We start from the raw sequence: 20,293 nt of genomic DNA, 5'->3' as shown, positions 1-20,293 counted from the left end.
GGTCTGGACTCTTCTTCAGAAAAAGGGTCCAGACCTGAAACGTCAGCTTTCCTGCTCCTCTGATGCTGCCTGGCCTGCTGTGTCCATCCAGCTCCACACCTTGTTATCTCAGACTCCAGCATCGGCAGTTCCTACTATCTTTCTTGGCAGTTAACTGCTAATTATCATCTAACCAGTGAATTCCCCATGACAATGCCTTTACCATTCAGTCCACTTGCCAACTAATCAGCACGGTATGACAGAAAATGTTTCCCTTTATGTTTGATATTCTTGTAAATGGCCCTGATGAGAGCAAGAATGAAAGTGTTGTTTGACAGCAAACAGATTCCTGGCTAGCTTTTTCTATTACCTATCATCTTCAAAATCTGAACCTACATGGAACTCCTGGATATTAGTTACATCAAGCGTTAGGGGTGTGGGAAAATCAAGTAGAGGTCGATGGTCAGCTATGATCTGTTTTAATGTCGGGACAGGCTTGAGGGGCTGAATGGCCTCGTTTTGCTCCAGTTTCCAATGTGCTAGCTTGTCAGTCTGATGGAGAGTACATTCAGTGACCAGGAGTTCTGGCAGCAATACTTCCCTGTAGGAAGACGGGAACACTGAACAATCAATCACACCACTTTCCTCCTGAGTGGTTTTAAAAGATTGTTGCATGGAACTGCAGAGAAGATGTCATGAAGTAGAGGTGGGGAACATAAAAGCATGGCTGTTTTTCCAAAGTTGGATTTCTGCAGAGTTAAAGCCTGTCGGGCAGGCAGCAATAAATCTCAGGCTTGTTTCTTTCAAAAACACGATGAGTAGGAATCTTCTGCGCAGAAACATGCATTCTGGTACAATACATGCAACCACTGTATTTCGTGATCAATTCACTGAGGTCTTCCCTCAATGTGTGATCTCACTCCAGTGTAGATCATTCCGGTGATTCCCAGCTTGTGTAGGATGATCAGGCCTGGGTTGTTGATGGATGATAGCCCATATCCATCTGAATGAACATCAGTCATGTGCATTAAGAACATATGACCATTGGAAATAGGAGAAGGAGTGGGCCATTTGGCCCCTCAAGTCTTCTCCACCATTCGATAGGATCATGGCTGATCTGATATTTCTCCTAAAAGCCGAAAGAATTATGAGAAAGGGTCACTGGACCTGAAATGTTAACTCTGATTTGTCTCCACAAATGCTGCCAGACCTGCTGAGCTTTTCCAGTAATTTCTGATTTTGTTTCCGATATTCCTCGTTCACTTTCCAGCCCTTTCCCCATAACCATTGATTCTTCAACTGATCATGATTCTATCTAACACAGCCTTAAATATACAGAAGGACTCTGCCCTTTGGTCCTAGACTCTCCCATTAGGGGAAACATCCTCTTAGCATTTACTCAGTCAAGCCACTTAAGGACCCTGTACGTCTCAATGAGATCACTTTTCATTCTTCTAAATTCCAGTGAGTGGAGTCCCAAGCTGCTTAATCTTTGATCAAAAGACAATCCCTCCGTTCCAAGGGTCATTCTTCTCTGAATTGCCTCCCATGAAATAATATCTTTCCTTAGATAAGGGGACCTAATCTGCTGACAGTGTTCCAGATATGGTATCAAAACTCTCTGCCCTTGTTCAATCAGTGTCTTTCTGAATGTGGTTTAATCTTTGCCTCAGAATTCTTCCTAGTAATTTTCCCACCACTGAGGTTAGCTGACTGGCCTTTCATTATGCTGTTCCCAACAGATATGTTGGGCATAACTGAACACAACCAATGGTAAAGGATGATGTTTCTGGAACTGCACACACTCAGATACCAGCTACAAGTGATAACAAGGTGTAGAGCTGGATGAACACAGCAGGCCAAGCAGCATCAGAGGAGCAGGAAGGCTGACGTTTCGGGCCTAGACCCTTCTTCTATCTCTGAACCAGCTACAAGTGATTTGGCATCAGGCTACACTCCGAAAACTTATGTTTTCAAGTAAACCCTTGGTGTCGTGTGATTTCTGACCTTGTCCACCCCTGTCCAACACCGGCACCTCCACATCACAGCTCTTTAAACATTGGTTCAGTCAATGTCCTCAGAGTAAAGGTAGAATTAACCCTTAATCCTCAGCCTACACAGTACTTCATGCATTTTAGTAGCATTACAGGAATAGATAGATTTAAAGGGGGTTGGGGGGCAGTTTAAATTCACAAGTCTTTGAACATCTCAGGACAAGTTGAGACAGTGTCAGTAAGCATTTGGGATCCTTAGCGTTACGAATTGAGGCACCCAGAATAAGAACAAGGAGGTTGTGGCAAAGTTTTATTGGACCTCAGCTATTCCATCCAATAACTGACACCAACATTTAGAGAAGAGGATTAAACAACGGCTAAAACTGTGCCGTTGTTTAAAAAGGCGTGGGAGCAGTATAATGAAAGACCAGTCAGCCTAACCTCAGTGGTGGGAAAATTACTGGGAAGAATTGTGAGGCAAAGTATTAAACCACATTAAGAAAGACACTGATTGATTATGCAGGAGTGGAGAGCTTTGTTAAGGAAAAGTGATGTATAACGAACCCGAAGGAATTTTTTTGTTGAGGAGGTTAACTAGAACGGTCAAACACGAGCTGCACAGTTTGATACAGTCTACATGGCTTTTGATAAAATCTCACATGCTAGACTGGTGAGAAAGGTAAAAGCCCAATGTGTGGTTAATTGGATTCAAAACAAAGAAGAATTTTACCAGAATGGTGCCAGTGTTGAGAAGTGTCAGTTATAGAGTCCTCGAGTTTTTACAGAGAAGAAAGTGTCCCTTTGGCCCATCATATCCACATCGGTCATCGAACATCTATTTATATTAACCCCAATTTCCAGGCACTTGGCCCATAACCTTGAGCACTATGATGTTTCAAGTATTCAAGTAAATAGAGGGTTCCTGCCTCCACCTTCCTTTCACCTTCTGGGTGAGAAAATACTTCTTGAATTTCTCTAAACCTCCTGCTCCTTACCTTAAACTTGTGCCCTGGTTATTGACTATTCTACTAAGAGGAAAGTTTTCTCCCTAACTACCCTGTCTATGTAGCTTAGAAATTTGTGCAGCTCAATTAGATTCCCCTTCAGCCTTCCCTGCTCTAAGGAAAACACAGTCTATCTAATCTCTCTTTATAGTTGAATCACTCCATCCCAGATCCTGCTGTCTTCAAGGATATATGGACATTCACAACAAGGTCCCTCTGATCCTCTGTATATCCTAGAGTCCTACCATTCAATGAGTACTCCCTTGCCTTGTTAGTCCCTTCAAAATGTGTCACCTCACACTCTTCAGCATATAATTCCATTTGCCACTGCGCAGCCCATCAGACCAGCCCATCTATTCATCCAGCTGCCTGTTGTATTCTTCCTTGCAATTTATCATGCCACCAGTTTTTGGGTCTTGTGAGAACTTATTGATAATACCTCCTACGTTCATGTTTAGATTATTGATGTATGCACAAACAACAAGGGACCCAGCACCTAACCATGTGATATGCTGCTGGAACAGGCTTCCAGTCACAAAAACACCCTTTGACCATCACCCTCTGCTTGCACCACCAATTCACAAATGTCCTTAGGGACGGGAACTTGCCACACCTATTCAGTCAGGGCTTACAACGTCAGCAGCGTGACTCAGTGACACTCCTTTCTGAGCCAGAAGGTTCAGGGGCTGTGAACCTTGAATCCAGTCTGATACTTCGATGCTGCACTGTTGGAGGTTTCATCCTTAAGCTTCTTTTTAATATTCAGTTGTAGGATGTGAGCATTGCTGGCTGGGCCAGCATTTATTGCAAGTCCCTAGTTGCCCCCTTGAGAAGGTGGTGGTGAGCTGCCTTCTTGAACCGCTGCAGTCCATGTGCTATGGGTTGACCCGCAATGCCCTTAGGGAGGGAATTCTGGGATTTTTACCCAGCGACAGTGAAGGGACAGCAATATATTTCCAAGTCAGGATGGTGAGTGGCTTGGAACGGAACCTGCAGGGGGTGGTGTTCCCATGTATCTGCTGTCCCTGTGCTTCCAGATCAAAGTGGTCATGAGTTTGGAAGGTGCTGACTGAGGATCTTTGGTGAATGAGACAAAATGAGTCCCCATCTTCCCTCTCTGGTAAAATATCCTGTGGCAGAAATTTGAGGAAGAGGTCGGGGAGACCTCTGAGTGCATCAGCTATTATTTATCTTCCAATTAACATTACTAAACCGATCATGTATCACTCTCCCTTTGCAGGAGCTTCCTGTGTGCAATTTGACCTTGCTGTTTTCCTACATTACCTCAGTGTAAGAAGTACTTTCAATGTACATCATTTCAATGTACTGTGAATTTTGAGGTTGTGAACTCTCCTCCTCTCTCCCAAACCATCTCCCACCACACAGACACGCACAACGTTTTGTGTCGGGTCCAAACCGACATCCAAGTGTTTGTCAGTTACCTGACATGTCATTGGAAGCTGAGATCTGTGTGTGTGGACATTGAGTGGTGCTCTGCTGATGCTGTCATGAGGAATGCCCAATAATTGTGAGCTTGCCAGCCATCCCCATGTGCAGTGACTGTAGAACCTTGCAATTAGTGGCTGGCCACCACTGGTTTGCCAGGGACTGTGGGAGGCAGAGAGAACACAATGAGGGGTGCGCTATGGATGTGTGTGTTGTGTGTGTGTGTGTGAATGACAGTTAGTGACAGAGAGAGAGAGAGAATGCAGTGGCGGTCAGAAACTGTGATGGATCAAGTCTGGCTCCCTTGCACGGTGGAAACAGCGAATTAACTGCCAGTCGTGCCCAAGAGTACAACCTTCATTTGAGTAGCACCTTGGACACAGAGGAGTCCATCCTTAGGGTGTTTACATTTCCGACGGGAGAGGCGGTGTCAGTGGGACAGAGGAAGGGTTCTGAGGGTCACTGGATCTGAAAAATTAACTTCTGATTTCTGTCCACAGATCCTGACAGACTTGCTGAGCCTTTCAAGCAATTCCTGTTTTTGTCAGTGGGGCAGGGGCTTGGCTGGGACTCATTTGGAGGCTGGCCTTGTGAAGGAGTCTGTAGTGTCAAGACAGACCCTGGGGAGTTGCAAACTCAACATTTTCTCCTGGGAAATACAAAATACCTAAAGACAGCGGCATCTATTAATTATTGGATTCCTTACATTCTTTCCTGTACAGTAAAAGAGTTCTTTTGAAGATGAGCAGACGGGGTCAGATAAACATATGGTTTTCTGTCTCTCACTCTGGGACAGAGCCATTAGCAGACAGTTCACAACCAACGCAGTCTTCTCTCTCTCTCTCACTCTCTCCTCTTTCCGCACTGGAATTGATTTCCCCTTCTTGGAAGGAAATTCTTCACTCTCAAATCCTGTGACGGAGACGAGAAGAGGGCGGGAGAAGTTTGGAGAGGATTTTAAGGGGGTCCTCCCCCAAGTGACGGTGAGGAAGAGGCGTGTGCAGGAGGCAAGCCTGTTCCAGACTTGCTTCCCAGACTGAAAGTGCCTGGAGGTAACAGCAAGGCACAGCAGACAGTCTGCCCAGACTCCTGTGGCAGGCTAGGATTATAAAGGTCAGTGCTTTTAGACAGTTAGAAGGACACTCACTCAGGTTTATGCTTGGCTCAGATTTAATCGAGTGCTATGAATGTAATGTACCTCTGCAAGTTTTGTGGCAGTCAGATTTGCTTGCTATTGGGAGGGTGGTCTGTCTGTGTATGTGAGTGTGGAAGGGGAAAGTGGGGTGGTCCTGTTCAAATCCTGCTGAAAGGAGGATGGGAATTTATGTCGGACACTGCTTTAGACTGAGTTGCTGGCCGTGAGCTTCCTTTCAAACAGGCTTGTATCCTGGTGATTCAGACCCAGTCTGTCTAGCTGTAGACTGCTGAGCCACTGTGTAAGTATTTTGCCTGCTCTTGTTTGTTTGTCTGACTAGGAGAGTGACGTTAACCAGCAGGAGACCTCTCTCCGGCGGGAAGGAGGTGTGGACAGCATTCCCAGGGCTTTTTGAACATTGCTCAGCCCCAGCTTCAGACCCCAGGGAGAGGCTGGATGAGTGAAGAGGGAGAAAGGGTGTAACTTGGTTCGGCGATGGCTAAGGATCAGACCAGCAGAGTCAGGACCTGAAGAACATTTATAGCCACATACTCTAGCTGCTGTGCATTGAGACGGTGTAGAATCGTCTGTCCTCACTACCAAAGGGGGTGTGTGTAAATGTAACTACCTGACACCAGGGTGTTTCACTGGGAGGGGCTCTCTCTCTCTCTCTTTCTGTGAAGTACTGTCATCTTTGCAGGTTCCGAGTTAATGGGTCAAACTAAGGGTCTGCAATGCAGCAGACGGTCAGCTGTAAAACTAGGACCACGGCATAGTCTCAGATGACTACCCCCAGTCTCAGTTTCCTCAGCTCAGCGCAGGCTCTAATATTCTGTAACCAGGCACAACCCTGCCCCCACCCACCCTGACTCCAGCCAGACCCCAGCTAGCAACCCCCTTCCACCCAGGCCTCCTCCTTGTCTCCACCCAGGACACCCTCCCCCTAGGCCCTCTCCCCCTCTTCACCAAGAACCCTCTTCCCCCTCTCTGCCCAGGAGCCCGCCTGCCGAGGACCCATTTCCCCTCTCTACCAGGACCATCTCCACCCAGGCCCCCTTTGGTCTACCCTCTCCCCCACCCCCCCCCCCACACCCCCTGAAACCAGGACCCCCTCTCCACCCAGGTACCCTTCCCCCCCCCTTCTCTATCCAGGTTGCCCCCATCCATTCTATCTAGTCTCCCCCCACCTCTCCGCCCAGCTCCTGCCCTTCTCCATCCCAGGAGATGGATTTTCTCTCGTCTTCATCAATATTTATCCTTCACTCAGTGCCCGAAACATGACTTCCTGAACTCTGGCTCATGACCCCAACGGGGTTTGCTGTGCAGCATGGGCTGCTGTGGTAGTACATGGCTTTAACTGCCTGGTGTTATAGACATGAATCATGTCCTGAAAATAAACTCCCACGGGAATGTACGTTCCTTTTACTTCAAAACCCTGTCGAGTAAAATGTAACCCCCACCCATGGAATTCCCTTTGACTGTCCACTGCCCAGTTTTCACAGGTATGATACAGTCATACAGCACAGAAACAGACCCTTTGGTCCATGCCGACCATAATCCCAAACTAAACTGGTTCCACCTGTCTGCGCTTGGCCCATATCCCTCCAAACATTTCTTATTCAAAAGTCTTTTAAACGTTGTAACTGTACTTGCATCTACCACTTCTTCTGGCAGTTCATTCCATATACAAACTACACTCTGTATAAAAAAGTTGCCCACGTCATTTTTAAATCTTTCTCCTCTTGCTGTAAAAATATGCCTCCTAGTCTTGAAATCCCCCACCCTAGGGAAAATAAACCTGCCATTCACCTAACCTATGCCCCTCATGATTTTATAAACCTCTATAAGGTCACCCCTCAACCTCCTGTGCTCCAGTGAAAACATGTCCCAGCCTATCCAGCCTCTCCTCATAACGCAAACCCTCCATTCCTGGCAATATCCTGGTAAATCTTTTCTGAACCCTCTCCAGCTTAATAATATCCTTCCTATAACAGGGCGACCAGAAATGGACCCAGTACTCCAGAAGAGGCCTCACCAATGTCCTGTACAACCTCAACCTATACTCAAAGGATTGAGCAATGAAGGCAAGCATGCTATCAGCCTTCTCAACCGCCCTGTCTACATGTGACACAAACTTCAAAGAATTATGTACCTGAACTCCCAGGTCTCTCTGTTTTACAACACCACCCAAGGTCCTACTTCTAATTGTATAAGTCCTGCTCTTATTTGGGTTGACAGGGAAAATGTCTGGTAAGCACTGGCCTGAAACATTAGCATTTTTGGGAGCTGGCTGTGTGCAAATTGACTGCCACATATGTGTAATTACAGCAGTGGTTACTGTCTTTCCCCAGTCTTTCGTTGTTCTCTCCCGTTCACTCTCCCATTCTCGTGGGTAGTTTCTTTCCAGGGGCTTTTGTCAATCACATCACTTTAGGTTTGTCCCCTTTGTAGGACGGTGAGCACATGACCAGTTAGAGCAGTCCTCCCCCTCACCTTGCTCTGAAAGGTCACTTTAAGTTGCTGAGTGTTACAGATTTGTGAGCACTGCGACAGAGAAATCCAATGGCAAGTCTGTGTAGCCTGCCCCCACAACTGAAAATGCCTTGTGCAGCGCAATCCATACACTCCTCAGCCAAATAGAACCATAGAAACCAGGATCAGGAGTAGGCCATTTAGTCCTTCAAGCCTGCTCCTTCTTTTAATTTAATTGACAATCCACTGTTCCAATACCATATTCCTGCTTACTCCCCATTTACATTGATGCCTTTAAAATCTAAAATTGTATCAATCTCATTTTTGAATATATTCACTGACTTGGCCATAACAGCCTTCTGTGGTTGAGAACTTCACAGGTTCACTATTCTTTGATGTTTCCTCATCTCGGTCCTAAATGGTCTACCCTGCATTCTGAGACTGTCCCCCTGGTTCGAGACTCCCCAGTCAGGGAAAAGATTCACCCTGCATTTAAATGAAGTCTACATAATTCATAGAATCATAGAAACCCTACAATACAAAAGAGGCCATTTGGCCTATCAAGTCTGCACTGACCCTCCAAACAGCATCCCACCCAGCCCCAGCACCCCCTCAACCCCCACCTTATCCATGTAACCCCACATTAATCTTGGCTAACTCACATTGCCTGCATGTCCCTGGATACTACAGGGCACTTTAGCATGGCGAAATTTAGCTGTTTGGCCCATTGAGTTCATTCTGGCTCTATGCAGAACAATCCCGTCAGCCCCATTGCCCTACTCTCCCCATACCCCTGCAAGGTTATTAAACTCCAGACCCTGTCCAATTTCCTTTTTAAAATCATTTATCATCTCTGCTTCCACCAACCCAGTTGGCATTGAGTTTCAGGTTGTTGGATCTGGTTGCATAAGCAAAGGTTTTGCTCACAAACTCCCCTGAATCTCTTGCCAAAGACCTTATAGAAAAGGGGATTGTTTAGTGCTAAAGTCAGATACCCAGGCTAATGTTCTGGGGATGTGGATTTGAATTCCACCAAGGCAGATGGTGAAATTTGAATTGAATAAACATTAACAGTAGCACGCTAGTCTAATAGTGACCACTGTCAATTGTTGTTTCAAAAAGAAAACTATCTAGTCCATTAGGGAAGGGGAAATCTGCCATTCTTACCTGGTCTGGCCTACATATGACTCTAGACTGACAGCAATGTATTTAACTCTTACCTGCCCTCTGGGCAATTAGGGATAGGTAATAAATGCTGACCTGGTCAAAGACTCCATCATTCTGTGAATGAGCAGTTTTTAAAAAAAGTCTTCCCCTAGTCCTGTACCATTTGTTAATGGGAATTGTTTTTCTGCGTCTACCTATCCCAACCTGTCATCATCTTTTACCCCTCTGTCAAATCTTTCAATCTCCGTTGCTCCAAGGCAACATGGTGGCTTAGTGGTTAGCACTGCTGCCTCACAGCTCCAGGGACCAAGTTTGATTCTAGCCTCGGGCAACTGTCTGTGTGGATTTTCGCTGGGTGCTCTGGTTTCCTCCCACAGTCCAAAGATGTGGATTGGCCATACTAAATTACCCATCGTGTTCAGGGATGTGTGGGTTATGTGCATTAGTCATGGGAAGTGCAGGGTTACAGAGATAGAATAGGGGAATGGTCTGGGTGGAATGCTTTTCGAAGGATTGGTGTGGACTTGTTGGGCCGAATGACCTGTTTCCACATCATGGGGATTCTATAAATAAAGAAACAGCCCTAACTTCATCAAACTAACTTTGTCGCTAAATTTCGTCATCCCCTGAACTGTTCTGATAAATCTCCCCTGCACCTGCAGTGTGGTGACCAAAACTGGCTGTAATACTCTGTGGGTATGGCCAAACCAGGCTGTTAATGTAGGAGATGGCCGGCAATCGGTTTGAGAAACCCATTCTTCTTGGGAAATGGAAGCACCTCAAGAATTTTAACCTAAACTTTGACATTTTGAGATTATCGCCCCAGATCATTTCAAAGCTATTTAGTCAGAACAGCGTAAGTACACAAACACAATTTATTGTTATCTTCATATTCTAAACGTCAGTCAGATCACCCCGACCCTCATAAGTATACTTCTTTAAGGTATGCAGTTCTAGCTCTAAGTCTATCTCAGACATGTTAATCTACCGGCTCAACTTGGTGATTTTTCTGAAACTCTAACACCCCCAACAAATGTAAGGAGACTAGAATTAAATACTTGTGTCCTTACAAATGGAGGCCTTGGCCAAACTGTTGGAAGAAGAAAGGATTTGCATTTCCAAAGCACTTCACAGCCAGTGATGCACTTTAGAAATGTGGTCAGTGTAACCTGGGAGACATGGCAACCAGCTTGTACACAGTCTCATGAGCAGCAGTATGTTAAATGATCAAAGGCCCAGAGGTCTTCGAGTCAGCTGTGGGGTTGCTCCACAGTTCGGTTTGTAGACACTTAGCTTATTGTTCGCAGGGATCTCTCAGAGCGTCACCAGGAGTTTACCTGTGGGTTTGCCTTTCCCAAAAGTAGCTAACAAAGTAGTCAGCACATCAAACAGGCTACAGCTGGGCTATGTCAGCTTTCCTGTTCCTCTAATGCTGCCTGGCCTGCTGTGTTCCTCCAGCTCCACACTTTGTTATCTCTGACTCCAGCATCAGTAGTTCTTGCTATCTCAGTGATTTATAACCCTACTGCGAAGCCTCTTCCAAGGATGCCCACCTTGGAGAAGTTATCCTCCTCCCTCCCCCTTCTCATTTCTGAAGAAGAGTCTCGATCCGAAACAACAAGGTGCAGGGCTGGATGAACACAGCAGGCCAAGCAGCATCATAGGAGTAGAGAGGCTGACGTTTCGGGCCTAGCCCTTTGTCGATCCGAAACGTTAGCTTTCCTGCTCCTCTGATGCTACCTGGTCTGCTGTGTTCCTCCAGCTCCACACTTTGTTATCTCTGACTCGAGCATCTGCAGTTCTGGCTATCTGCAGTTGGACTGGAACCTGTTTTTGGCATTGGGCACTGTACTGAATTTAATTTAACCCTCTGCAATGTACTAAGTGTTTGAGGGATAAATATTGACCAGTGCACTGGGGGAGGGCAGAAAATGAGAATTTCTCTCCCCACCTTCCAACAGTGTTTATTGAATCTTTGACTTCACATTGACTTAATCGAAGGTCATTTTCATTGTTCTTGTGTGGACTCAAACTAAGATAAGGACTACTTTTAGTTTAACTCTGGATTTGAGTTTGTACGGTGTATCAACTTCAACAAGATCTTTTCTCACTGTCCCCTCCCTCTCCAAAGACTGCACATTCCTAAATGCAAAATCAATGTACATAGTCATAGTGATTGACTGTACAAAGGAACCCATTTGGCACATTGAGTTTATCTTGGTTCTCCATGGAACAATTCAGTCAGTCACACTGACCTGCAAGTTTAGTTTTTCAAGTGCCCTTCTAATTTATTTTTCAAATCATTTGTCATTTCTGCTGATGTGTTCACTCCCCATATCCCTCAGTTCTAGACTCCCCAGTCCAGTGAACAGCCTCTTGACATCCACCCTATCACAGTTGCTGAGAATTTTGTACGACTACCCCTCATTCTTCAAAACTCAAGAGCATATAGCTTCATTCTATCAATCACTCCTTGTAAAACAACCATGCCATCCCACGAATCAGTCCAGTGAATCTTCATTACATCCCTTCAAGGGTATGTATATCATTCCCAAGATATGGGGACAAGATCTGCATTTAGCATTGCAGTGTGGTCTCACCCCCGACCTGTACATTTGTAAAAAGACTATTGCTCCACTCCAATCCCATTAATATACAAACCAACATGGCATTTACCGTCTGCATTGCTTGCCATACTGTGTGTTAGTTTTATGATTTATGTGCAAGTACTCTCAGGTCCCTTGGTACCCCAAAATTTAATTGCTTCTTGCCTTTTAAACTTTATGTATCCATTCTTCCCATCGATGTAAATCAGCTCAAACTTGCCGACGTTGTAGTCTATCTTTTTTTTTTGTTTTGTTCACTCATTTAAGCTCTTGCAGTCCCTTTGTGCCATTCTTGCAGCTTGCATTCCTACCTGGCTTTGTCTCATCAGCAAAACTGGGTATAATGCACAAAGTGTCTTCATCAAAGTCCAAAATATAGTTTGCAATTAGCTTAAACCCCAGCACTGATTCCTACAACACTCCATTACTTAAGCCTGTACATTTTAAAAAGGTTCAATTAATGTCTACATTCAGACTTGGGCTGACAAGTAGTAAGTAGCACTCATGTTGCACAAATGCCAGGCATTGACCATCTACGACAAGAGAAAATCTAACCATCTCCCCTTCACATTCAATGAATCTTCCAATGAATCCTGGGGGTTACCACTGACCAGAAACTGAACTGGACTCGATATAGAAACACAGTGGCTACAGGAGCAGATCAGAGGCTAGGAATCCTGCAGCGAGTAACTCACCACCTGACTCCCCAAAGCTTGTACCATCTACAAGGCACAAGTCAGGAGTGCGATGGAATACTGCCCACTTGCCTGGATGAGTGCAGCTCCAACAACACTGAAGAAGCTTGACGCCATCTAGTACAAAGCAGCTCACTTGATTAGCACCCTGTCCACAGGCATTCACACTTTCCATCACTGACTTTCAACAACAACAGTGTGTACTGTCTACAAGATGCACTGCAGAAATTCATCAAAGCTCCTTTGACAGCACCTTCCAAATTCTCGACCACTTCCAAATAGAAGGACATGAGCAGGAGGTACATGTGAACACTACCACCTGCAAGTTCTCCTCCAAGCCACTCACCATCCTGAAATGGAAATATATCACCATTCCTTCAGCGTCTTTGGATCAAAATCCTGGACCTCTTTCCCCTAACAGCATTGTGGCTGTTCCTTTACCCCAAGGAATGCAGCAGTGCAAGGGGGAAACTCTCCACTTCCTTCTTGAGGGCAATCAGTGATGGGTATTAAATGCTGGCCCAGTCATCCCTTGAATGAATAAAGAAGATTACCTTTGACTTGGCACCTTCAGCCAGGAGAGGGGTGGTTGGGAGAAGTGAGGATAGAGTTGACCGTGGGTCACCCTTGATTTGGGGGAAGCTAGTGCCACCTTTGCTCGTACCTCTTGTTACTCTGGTTTCTGAAAGCTGAACTTCTGGAGAGTGTAGATCCTTAAGATCTAATCATCACTCCTCCTGTCCAGATGCAAATGTTTCCTTTCAACTGGTACTGGATGTTAAGCATTCTTCTCGTCTACAATTAAGAATAATTTGTTTCTTTTTTGCATCATTTGCCGTATGTGGTGGACCCACAATTTGCCTGAGTGACGCCACTTTGTGGAGTGCTCCACGTGTTAGATTTTATCACTGCAGCTTGTATGTTGTTGCTTTATAAGGGGAGGTGAAGAATGGCAAAGTTCAGATAATGTGCCATCTGGAACCTCAGACTAATGGTCCACCACACTTGGCAAATGACACAAGAGAAAAACGAAGTATTCTTAAATGTAGACGAGAAGAATTCTTAACTATTTGCCACCTATAAGAAGAATACACCACAATTTTTAAATTGTTGTTTTTACTTGAGAGTTAGGTTGCAGGATCATAAACCTAGTTTTTTATTTTATTTTGTTCTCTGATGGGACATGGGTATTATTGGTGATGCCAGAATTTGTTACTCATTTCTAATCACCCTTAAAATGAGTGGTTTGCCAGGCCATTTCAGAGGCACTTAAGATAAACCACATTGCTGAGGGTCTGGAGTCACATGAAGGCCAAACCAGGTAAAGATGGCAGATTTCTTTCCCAAAAGGACACTTGTGAATGTGACAGATCTTTACAACAATTGATGATAGATTTATTGTCACCATTGCTAAGACTAGTTTTCAATTCTGATTTATTAACTCAATTTAATTTCCACCATCTGCTGTGGTGGGATTTGAACCAGTATCCCCATAGCATTAGCCTAGGCCTGTGGAATGCTAGTCTAGTGGTATTATCACTACACCATTGTCTGATCTAATTATATTATTAAGAAGGGCTTTTTTTCTTATTAATCACTTGTGGGACATGGTGGGCCAGCATTTATTGCCTGACCTTAGTTGACCTTGAGAAGGTGGTGGTGAGCAACCTTCTTGAGCTGCTACAGTCCATGTGCTGTAGGTTGACGCACATGCCTTTAGGGAGGGAATTCCAGGATTTTGACCCAGTGATACTGAAGGAACAGTGATATATTTCCAAGTCAGGATGGTGGATGGCTTGGAGGGAATTTGCAGGTGATAGTATTCCATGTATCTGCTGCCACTGACCTTCTAGATGGAAGTGGTTGTGTTCAGAATGTGCTATCTGAGGATTTTTCGCAAATTGCTGCAGTGCATGTTGTAGATGGAACATATTGCTGCTACTGAGTTTTGTTGTTGGAAGCAGTGGATGCTTGAGGATGTGATGCCAATCTAGTGGGCTGCTTTGTCCTATATGATGTCAAGCGTGTTAAGTGTTGTTGAAACTGCACTCATGGAGGTAAGTGGGCAGTATTCCGTCACACTCCTTTCTTGTGCCTTGTAGCTGGTGGAGAGGCTTAGGAAAGTCAGGATTACATTCTGTAGTGTGCCTAGCCTATGAGCTGCTTGTAGCCATTGTGTTTATGTGGCAAGTCTAATTGACTTCCTGGTCATTGGTAACTCTTGGGATGTTAATAGTGGTGATTAATTAAGTACCAGTTTTAACTTTCTGTGATGAAGACGCCAGAAATGAGCAGCATTTTGTTTCTCATAAAGGGGCATCAAAAGGCAGTTGAAACCATCTTGGTGTATTTTTAAAGCAGAAGTAGGAAGAGTCTTGAACACAACAGAAAGGTTATTGGGTTTTGCTTCCAGCAGGATATCTACTTGATATGCAATGCTTATGTTATCCCCATAACATAAGGAACAGAGTGTGGATAATATGATGTTGAAAGATCCAATGAAAGTTTATTGCACATTGCTAATATATAGAAATTTCGCATTCACAGGCACATCAGATTCTGGGCTAAAATTAGGCTATTAAGTTACACAGAGTAGCATGTCATGCTTCATGTGATCCTGAGGTAAGATGGAGATATACACTTTCAGACCCTAAGGTCACATGCTACAATGCAATGATGATATCATCAGCGTGTCTCTTAAAGGTATCCTGATTATGAGGCAGAACACAGCAGACGGGGAGGCAGGAATGTGGATTAATCAGATCAGCCATAACTGGTGGAGCAGTCTCAAGGGGCCAAGAGTTAATTCCTGTTCCTAATTTGTATGATCAATGGTTAATCCTTGTGTAGGTGCAGCAATTTCTTGAACTTGCAGGTAGCATTCCCTCTAATTTTCTTAGTGGCTGCACAGGCTTTCAAGGCCCTCGAGTGCAGACACTTCCTTGATCGGAACACTGGAGCAGTTGTACGGGCACGTGGCTTATAGGGAACACTGCTGTTAGGGAGTTTGGAGGGTGAGCGGCCATTTCCGCCAAGAAAATGGCAGAGAAACACTAATCACCCAGCATCTTGGGGCAATTTATCACAGTGCCCCCCACAACCTACTGCCTGGGTTGTACATGAATATTAGCGAGAGTCATTGGGCTCACAGTCATTCCGGTAGCAAATGCTGGACTGGTGTTTCTGAGGCAGAGTCAGCATTGTGAGTGGAGAGTTACAGGAGGGAATCATTCCAGGGCTACATTTGGAATGTTTTCCTTTGTCTCTGACCAAATATGGTGATGAATGGGATTCCACGATTCCCAACCCTTCTGATTCTGCTTGGGAAAGTGTGTGGGGAAGGGAACATCTTAGGAATTTGCCTGCCTTGTTGCAGTGGCTTTGTACAGATTGTGGAAGATGGTACTGCAAACCCAAAAAAAAAGCCCCGGAGTTCAAAAGGAATGTTGGCAAACAAAAGCCATGAGTGAACATCTGGCACGTCGAAAGAAAGCTGAATGCTTTCCAGATGTCTAAAGCTGTGGGCACAAGTAAGAAACACTTCTCACAGATTCTGCGACTGAGCCTCAACACAGCAGGAATTAGCTTTCCCTGTCGCAACATTTTAGGAGATCTGTCCGACGGGACCCTATGCAGCCTGGGACTTAATTGGATCAAGAAGGTAAACATAATTATGTACATGAGAGTGTGTTTGGCAGGAGGATCTTTGGTTGTGGGGTGTGGGGGAGGGTCTCAAAGGCAGTATCCCCCAAGCTGCAACCCCAGTCATACTTAGCAGTCTGTTGCTTATCGCCAGCTGGACAGAGTAAGAATTCCAGGTCTGGCTGTGTCCCAAAAGTGTTAACTCTGAGGGCTAGTCTCCCTGCCCACTGCCATGAGCACCTTTAATGGTGGCTAATCGTTACAGAGCCTCACGTAATCCTACATTTTGATGGGGATTGAGTAGTTTACTGGTGAGAAAATGAGAGACATTGGGGCTGGGTCTTAGACTGGACAGGGAGTTCCTAGCAACAGGAACAAACTCCCAAAGCAGCTGTCATCAAAGTCCACCTGCTCCTTAGAAAATGTTGAGACTGGAGGAGGCTTTTCAGCCCCTCGAGTCTGTTACTCAGGGAAAGGAGGGACATTCAGCCTGTCAAGCCTGTTACATGGAGACAGGAGCAGGCCATTCATTTCTTTGAGCCTCTTACAGAGGGTCAGGAGAAGCCATTCATCCTTTTGGGCCTGTTACACAGGAGCATGAAGCAACCATTCCGCTCCTTTAAGCCTGTTACACAGGAATAAGAGGAGTCCATTTAGCTCCCAGAGCCTAAAACATTGGAGTGAGAGAGGACACTCTGAATTTGAGGTTATTTAAGAACAGGGGGAAGCCATTTAGACCTTGAGTCTATTAAATAAAGATAGCAGTAGGCCATTCACTGCTTTGAGCCCATTAGATAGGTCTAGAGGAGGACATTCAATCCCTCAAGTGTTATAAAGGAAAAGGTAACTCAGCCCCTTGAGTCTGTTCTACTATTCTGTAGATCAGATCTCAATTTCAAAATGAGAAAATTATCAGAGACATGGATAGAATGGATAGTTGGAGTATTTTTCCCCAGGGTAGAAATATCAATTACTAACGGACTTAGGTTTAAGGTAAAAGGGAGAAAGTTTAAAGGAGATGAGAGACAAATTTTTTTACATAGAGTGGTAAGTGCCTGGAATGCGCGGCCAGATGAGGTGATAGAAGCAGAAACAATAGCAAGATTTAAAAGGTATCTTGACAGATACATGAATAAGTGGAGAATAGGGGGATACGGACCACGTATAGGCAGCAGGTTTTTGTTTTAGAAAGGTGTCATGTGTCGGCACAGGCTTGGTAAGCAATAGGAGCTGTTCTTGTGCTGTATTGCACTTTACTCTTTGTTCATTTACCCCTCTCAGCTACATATTGTTTTGAGTCCATACCTCACAAAAATCTCTGTCTTGAAGATATTAATATCTGTTGCTCTGGGCAGAGCATTCCAGCACTCCACTATCCATGAGTGAAGCTGTGCTTCCTGGCATCAACCCAAATTACCTGGCTCAAATGTAAAGCTTCTGGCCTCATGTTCTTCTTGGCTCCCCTTCCTGTACCAGAAGAAACAGTTCATCTCCATCCTGCCCAACCACTCCTTCAGCCATGAATGAAAGAACAGAGTTAACGTTTCGTGACCCTTCCTTTGAGTTAATAATTTGGATTATGAAAACAAAGTTGCTGGAAAAGCTCAGCAGGTCTGGCAGCATCTGTGAAGGAAAAAAGAGTTAACGTTTCGGGTCCGGTGACCCTTCCTCAGAACGTTTTTCTTTAATTTTTCACTGTTCAGAGGAAGGGTCACCGGACCTGAAACGTTAACTCTGTTTTTTCCTTCACAGTTGCTGCCAGACCTGCTGAGCTTTTCCAGCAACTTTGTTTTTGCAATCCAAATTATTAACTTATCATACAAAGTTTTTTTTTCCAAACTGTCCTGGCTACTTGCTGGCTCCTTACTCAGCATTCTGATTGGTGCAGGCTCAATTCAAATTGTTGTTCATCATATGCTTATCCGGGATGAATCATCAAACTGGAAATGTAAATATCCAAGGAGAAGGAGCTCTGAAACAGAAAGTTTGATAAAACGTTTTCTGGCTTCATTTACTGCAGGTTGCATTCTGTGCTTGGGTCAGTCAAATTACTTTCGGTTCAACCATCCCATAGAAGCCAGACGAATCAAGAACATGAAGCCCGACAATGAGATCTTAATCTCCTCACCCAACTTCATTCCAGGTAAGAGGCAGGTTAACAATATTAAGGCCCAGTCATGATTATCTGTGTCAAATCCCATAGGGGGCAGTGGTGGGCTGCTCTATCCATCAAAACAAGGGAATGCTTTGCTTATTTTTGTGTTTCAAGACGCTGAGCATGCACTGTTCCAGTTCTCTCTCTTATTTTCAAATGATTTTAATCTGCCTTTTTGCAGTAGATTCCAGAGTCTAGTTCCCACTTCCAACAATATTTGACAACCCACATCTGCAGCATTCTTCACCACCTCAGTATTTCAAAAAAGCTCAGCTAAGGAGTTTTGCCCACTGTGATACTTTTTGCTTTCATGTTTATCTTTGAGAAACTGAGAGCCATTCCTACTGTTGTTAGCTAGTCCCAAATACCAACACTCCCCCAAAGTCTCTGGCCAGTTTACTAAACCTTTAACACTGGCTTTTTGCTGCTCAGTGTTTGACTTAAGCCTCTACGCAGTGGTAAAGCAGAAATACAGGAAGGCTTAATGCCCAGAAAAAGTACACAATTTAAAGCCATTTAGAAGAGCCAAGGTAGCTCTGATGGTTCAGCAATGGCTTTGCAATTAGATTTACCTAGGTTCACGTCCCTGTTTTCACTCTGCTTTCGGTACAAAAAAAAGTAAGGAAAATTGCTTTCTTGTGATTGGACAGTTAGTAACTGGAGGAGACAGACTTAAGAGGATTGGGAAAACAGTCAGAGGGGAGATGCAGTTATTTTACACAAAGATCAGAGTGTTCTACCTGAGAGAGTACTGGGTGCAGACTCAACAATACATTTCAATTGATTTTGATTCATACCTGAAAGAGCTTTTTGTCAGGAGTGCAGGGGAAAAACAGGGAATCTGGTCCACTGGACATCCTTGTTGGACAGGCTGAGTCTGTATCCATTGGAGTTTTGAAGAATGAGAGGTGATTAACCCTGAGTGGACTCAACTGGGCAAGAAGCTGTGAGGACACAGAGACTAGAACAAGGGGACACAGTGTAAAAATAAGGAGCCCCCTTTAAGACCAAGATTAGGGTGTTGTATGTCTATTGAACCTTCTTCCCAGAGAGTGTTGGGGACAGGGTCATTGAATATTTTTAACAAATAAACTGATTGACAATTTAGTAGAAGAACATCGGGCTTTTGGAAGGCCATATAAATAACATCAGTAGACATTGGGAGGAGGAGATAATGGCATAATGGTAACGTCACTGGATCAGAAATCCAGGCTAACCTTTTGGGGAATATGTATTCAAACCTCATTATGACAGCTGGTGAACTTTGAAATGAATTAATAAAATCTGGAATTCAAAACTGCTCTTAATGATAGTAACCATAAAACCAGCATCAGTTGATGTAAAACCCATCGAGTTCAATGATGCCCGTTGGGGAAGGAAATCTGTCATTCTCACCTGGTTTGGTGTATATGTGTGGCTCTAAACCCACACCAATGAGTCTTAACCGCCCTCTGAAATGGCTGTAAACCACTGAGTTCAAGGACAGTTGAGAAAGGGCAACAAATACTAGCCTAGCCAGTGACACCTGCATCCCATGAAAAAGGAAATAAATATACACTGTCCATTACTTTAGCCAGTACTGCAAAAGGGTTAATCAGATTTGCTTACCCTGACTCACCCTTTTACTGGCTGTCTCTGACCAGCTGAAGACTGTCAATTTTTTATTTTTGACTAATGGTCAAGTAATTCTTTCAAACCAGGCTTCCTAAAGTGAGGAGTAGAGTTGGATGAACACAGCAGGCCAAGCAGCGTCAGAGGAGCAGGAAAGCTGAAATTTCCGACCTAGACCCTTCAGAAATGGGGGAGGGGAAAGGGTTTCTGAAATAAATAGGGACAGAGGGGGAGGCGGATAGAAGATGGATAGAGGAGAAGATAGGTGGAGAGGAGACAGACAGGTCAAAGAGGCGGGGATGGAGCCAGTAAAGGTGAGTGTAGGTGGGGAGGTAGGGAGGAGATAGGTCAGTCCAGGGAGGATGGACAGGTCAAGGAGGCGGGATG

General features: G+C 44.7%; 1 protein-coding gene across 1 annotated transcript in view; it reads left to right on the top strand.

The window, feature by feature from the left end:
* Nucleotides 1–20,293, top strand: part of phldb2b (pleckstrin homology-like domain, family B, member 2b) — a 145,919-nt gene that overhangs the window by 30,739 nt on the left and 94,887 nt on the right. Inside the window, exon 7 of the mRNA XM_048602552.1 lies at nt 18,161–18,283. Within this exon, the coding sequence (XP_048458509.1) occupies nt 18,161–18,283 (123 nt within the window). The remainder of the gene's footprint in view (nt 1–18,160; nt 18,284–20,293) is intronic.

Source organism: Rhincodon typus, chromosome 11 (assembly GCF_021869965.1).
Source record: "Rhincodon typus isolate 14 chromosome 11, sRhiTyp1.1, whole genome shotgun sequence".
NCBI lineage: Eukaryota > Metazoa > Chordata > Chondrichthyes > Orectolobiformes > Rhincodontidae > Rhincodon > Rhincodon typus.
Note: the sequence above shows the minus strand (reverse complement) of the source record. Positions and strands in the feature narration are given on the sequence as shown.